The sequence below is a fragment of the Acyrthosiphon pisum genome, unplaced genomic scaffold (genome assembly GCF_005508785.2).
Source record: "Acyrthosiphon pisum isolate AL4f unplaced genomic scaffold, pea_aphid_22Mar2018_4r6ur Scaffold_19760;HRSCAF=20450, whole genome shotgun sequence".
Classification (NCBI taxonomy): Eukaryota; Metazoa; Arthropoda; class Insecta; order Hemiptera; family Aphididae; genus Acyrthosiphon; species Acyrthosiphon pisum.
In genome coordinates this window covers 545-5,791 of record NW_021769048.1, presented here as the reverse complement: position 1 = coordinate 5,791, position 5,247 = coordinate 545, and the positions used below count along the sequence as shown (strand labels likewise).

Below are 5,247 nucleotides of genomic sequence, written 5' to 3'. Positions count from 1 at the left end.
AAATAATAAATATTATTCATATTTTTTTAAATACTTATAACACAATAGAATTTAAATAAAATTATTAAAATCATAATGCATGATAATAAACATTAAAAGATTTTTACAAACTAAAATAAAAATGATTAATAAATAATATAAAATATGTACTTAGGTACATACATAATGATAATGTAAAAATACAAAATATTGACTTGAAATGTTCACGTTACTATGTATAAAATTATTAACATTATATGAAAAACAACTTGAATTCAACAAATTTAAAATTTAAATATTATAAATTTTTTTAAATGCTTATAACACAATAGAATTTAAATAAAATTATACCTAATAATATAAATTAATAATATCTTATTCAACTTTTTTTTATTGTACAACCAAAATTATAATTATTAGTTATTTTAAAAAACAATAAAATGTTATTAATAACAAATACCTCAAATTAGTCACTATCTTCAGAAACAATGGGATCACTTATGTCTTTTGATGTTTTAAGGTTCTGGTAGAAATTATGAAAAACTTCTGGAATAAAACTTAAAAGAGACAAAAGATCAGATTTTTTTTCTTCTGTTATTTCTAATATATCAGTATACGCTTTTGGCAGATCCATAGAAATAGATTTTCTTCGAGACATATCTAATGTTTTAAAATGCTCATTTTCATCAAGTGAAGTTTTATAGAATACTACATTTTTGTTTTCCTTTGAATAACGAAACCATTTAACATCACGAAATATAAATTTGTCACCATCCTCATTTTTTTTTCTCATTTGGTATTTTTTTTTTAGTAAAACATTAAAGTCAAAAAAGTTATCTTGGTTTATTTCATTAACAACAAATTTCCCTTTCCCAGCCCAACGAATAAACTGCATCCAGTCATATGGGTGGCTTATTGAATGTGGATATCTTTTACGTGCCTTTTCAATTTTGCCATGATCAGAGTCACATTCCATACGTGAGTGGCCAGGAACCATAAATTTATGGTCAATTGTAGTAATTAAATCTTGTTGTTCTAAAAAGTATAAGCACATGGCTATAACAATACCATTCTTGTTTTGCCCTGGACAGCAATCACTATACATTATTACATTAGATATGTCTTTTGGTAAATTTTTTAAATAATTAAAAAGGCATGAACTAATATCATTAGCTCCTCTTTTGGCCAGTGACTCATACCACACATAACAAGAAGCGTTTGAAGTTTTACAATTATGAATTGTCAAATTATAGGTCCATAACTGCCTTTTGTAAAATGATACAGAATTTTCTAATTGAGGAGTGGGGAGGCACTGCTGTAGATCAAATGACAATACACATGTGTCAGTTGACATTGTTGTAATGTCATTTCGTTTAGTTTCATATGCCTGTTCTGCTTCCTCTTGGTGTTTATTTTTCTCTGCAGTGAGATTAATTCTTTGTTCATGAGATATACTGTTAGAAAGTTGAATTTTATATCTGTCGCATTGTGCACATGTGTCCTTTTTAAGACTTTTTACCTTTAAACCTGAAGATTTAAAATATTTTTCGTATAGAGATCTACTAACTGGTTTTTCAACCGTTAGTTTGTACTCATCATATGCTCTTTGTAATGTGAAATGTGTTGGGAGATATTTTTTTTTTGACTGTTTTCGACAATAATGGCTCTCATAAGATGGTAGATTATTAATGTGATCAATTACCAATTTTATTTCTTCAGGAGATTTTTTGTTATTTGGAGCTATTCTTCCTCTTTTATCTGGTGAACTTCTGTTAGCAGGTGAACTTAATTTTTTATTACAAATATTTCTAACAAATTTTGATGTTTCACCAAAAATATTTAAAAAGCAAGCTTTACACACAGTCACAAGGTTTCCGTCTATTGGAACAGAATAATGATAGACTAGTTCTCTAGGTTTTTTTTTTTCAGGTGTATCCCTTCTTTGTCTATTTGTTTTTTTAACGGTACTATGAACCAGGCTTGAAATATATGAACTCCGCCTATCGTGACTATTCATAGACCAATAAAGGTTGAATAGACTTATTCGTAAATTGTCATGTACTTTTGACTTGCATTTGGTTCGGCAGTCGGAGAGAGATCTAGAGGACCGAGAGTTCATAATTTTCCCTGTATTTGTTGTATACTCAGTTCCACAATTCCTATTTTTCTTCCTGTACTGCCTATATTGTCTTGTATCTCCTTTCGTACTAGGTCTTTTCTTTCTTTTGTTTAAATTAGATTCATTGTTGTTACCATTAATTTCATTTACCACCGTTGTTGATTCAAGAGTGCCAAATAATGCCTCAGTATCTGTGTGCAATAAATTATGTTCATCACTCCCAGATTCAGAAGTGCCAAATATTACACTTGGATCTTTTTCAGAGTTCAGTTCATCAAATCCGTTTAGATTTGTTACATTTTCATGGTGAATTCCACTGTAGCATTGATCTTCATTCTACATGGTTTATAATATAATTATTATTTATATATTTTAAACTAAATATTGTTTTTATTTTATTTACTTGAACCAACGCTAAAAGGTCTTCTGGAATTGAATTAATAATGTTTTCCACAGTGTCTAAGTTTTCATAAACATCAGTTATACCAATTTCTTGGTAACACATAGATTCATCAGTCTTTTTCATGATACATTGCTCGGGTACATCAACACTTTCATTTAAACAATAAATATCTTTTTTAAAGTTTTCTACACCTTCTGTATCGTTGCTCATTCTTGTAGATTCTGACTGATTCAACCATTCCTATAAAAATATATAAAAACAAAAATATTATGCTGGGTAAACTAAAAATGGTTGTCATCACTATGGTACAATTTAATATAACATAAAAAATCATAACAGGTACCTACTTATTAAGTATTTGTGTATCATTGTATAATATTAAATTTTACACAAAAATTATAAATGTTTTATTAAGTTTCAAAATATAACTTTAGAGCTAAATGTTTATCAACTTTTAACCTACCAGAACTTGCTTGTTTTTTGATGTGTTGACTTCAGTTAAAAAACTATTATTTAAATTACGGCAAACAGATGGTTTCTTTGGTATTTTTTCTTTTCTAATTGTGCTCTTATCTTGAATGTTTACACCACCTAAATAATTTTAAAAAAATCATAGAACTTTCAAAGTATTGTATATTATTATGTAATATAATAGCTTAGCTAGGTGACTAACTATATAGTACATGGATTTCTAGTAAGATAATCAATTAAATATTATAATTTGAATGTACGTAATGGAAATTGTGTGGTAAAAAAATGTCCAGAGTATAAGAATGTTAGATAAAATAATATGAATATAATATTATTTATTATGCATATGTGGGTATTTTTAATACAATGTTTGTTATAAGTATGTACACATTATGTGTAAATACTAAATTTTAACTATAACTAATACATTTTTTTATAGCTCATCCACTTTTTTTAAAATTGATTAGGTACTTATTAATAATTATTGTAGATGAAGTACCTAAGTACCTACTCTCCAAGTAGTTATACTAGAATTTCACACAAATGTGTTATGCGAGGGGTAAATACCCGACAGAAAGTTTGTACACCAGATTACTAATTTCAATGATTACCCATGATTTACTGCACCTATCATTACCCATGAATACCCATGATTACCATCACCTTATGTACACTGATTACCCCCAAGGTGTTTACCCCTCGGTGTTATGTGTCGAGGAACTCAGTCTCTCTGTCAACTCCCCAATATTAGAACTGTTTTTTTTATTTAACAATAGTCTATGACATTGATTCTAACAGTATAATAAAATTAGGTTTATAATAATGATCAATAATTTTTATAAATATTTATTAATAATATGAAATAAATAGGTACTTACCAGTTGCCATTGCTAAAAGTCGATTGCTTCTACTAGACATCATCGTGAAAATATGGTTTGAATTGATAGAGTGATAACTTTATAACTAATTGCGAATTGTTTAAAAAAGTAAAAAAGTATTTAAAACTATTAAAATTGTCCACAATATTGAAAAAAACGTGTTAATAACATAACGAGGTACCATTTACACTTACATTCGTGACTTGGTCCTTTTTGCACGCATACAAAATTGCATTGCCCTTTGACGCATAAAGATTTGACAAATTTAGCGAGATGTGCCCTTTCTCACAAAAATCTATTTTGAGTTGTTATGTGGACCCAAACGCACAATAATATAATCTCATAATGAGTAGTCACGTGACATCGACAGTGGCACCATTAGATGCGGCGTAAAATTTCCTACAATTTTAATGTGTAAAGTAAAAATCGATGAAAATTGACTTGGGCCCCTTCTCACTAAAACCGTCCATATATTTAGTACTTAGTAGGTATAAAAATAGTAAACCGTATCATAGTTAATATATATTTTGTGCATTACAGTAAATGTGCATTAAATATTAACACTAATAATAATTAGAATTTTTATTAAATAATAGGTAATATCTACGTGAAATATGTCCCATTACTGATTTTCATATCGTAATAACATAATATTTAGTTTGGTAAATTGACAAAAATACGCTATACACACGGTTGAATTTATTAAGTGGACTGTAAAAAAAAGCGAGTACAGTATATTAAATTTAGGTTTATCCATAGACAATAAATATGTCTACAAATATAGAATGTTTCATTTCTAGTAAACTATAATAGTAAAGTAGTAATACCCAATACCTAATGAGTAATGTTACCTATATGTAACTATGCAAAACTGAATTACCATAGACTCCTATGATGACCAATGTTGTATAATGCATTTGTTGGCGTAACGATTATTTTTAGGTAGCAAATTAATATTAATTATATCCAATGTGCCCATTGTTCTACATGAATACATGATCTAACTTATTTGGTTTCAAATATCCAGATTAACTGTTTACGATTTTTACATTAATTTACAATATTGCAATTAGATTACCTATAGTAAGGCTGTATACTTAACACTCAAAAATATGTGATTCGACGTTTGATCGGGCCATGGCAAAACATATGAAATAATCGTGAATACAAATCATACGATTTTAGCACAATATATTATGATATTTTACATAACTACGTATAGGTATACCGCGTATATAAGTACCTAGTAAGTAGTAAGTACTAAGTAGGTAGTATACAATTATTAAAATCGTATACTACCTATTATAATATTACAATGATAGTGTTGATATTTTGATAATAGTGCCTCCCAATGGACAATATAGACAAACAACATGATATCGATATTATAATATAAT

At 27.9% G+C, this 5,247-nt stretch overlaps 1 protein-coding gene across 1 annotated transcript; it reads right to left on the bottom strand.

Annotated features, from left to right (window-relative positions):
- Positions 1–410: 410 nt before the first annotated feature.
- LOC107885857 lies at positions 411–4,366 on the bottom strand. Its single transcript, XM_016809546.2, has 4 exons — positions 3,851–4,366; positions 2,965–3,092; positions 2,502–2,741; positions 411–2,434 (listed from the first exon to the last, which is right to left on the bottom strand). Exons 1-4 carry the CDS (start codon positions 3,891–3,893, stop codon positions 446–448), a joined length of 2,400 nt encoding a protein of 799 aa, XP_016665035.1. The 5' UTR covers positions 3,894–4,366; the 3' UTR covers positions 411–445.
- Between the last annotated feature and the right edge of the window lie 881 nt (positions 4,367–5,247).

Bases quoted from the DNA above. Each gene is read 5' to 3' on its own strand.
- LOC107885857 (XM_016809546.2), bottom strand. From the start codon at position 3,893: ATGATGTCTAGTAGAAGCAATCGACTTTTAGCAATGGCAACTG. The intron at 3,093-3,850 runs GTAAGTACCTAT...AAAATTATTTAG, and splicing joins ACTTTTAGCAATGGCAACTG to GTGGTGTAAACATTCAAGAT. The intron at 2,742-2,964 runs GTAGGTTAAAAG...ATATTTTTATAG, and splicing joins CAAAAAACAAGCAAGTTCTG to GAATGGTTGAATCAGTCAGA.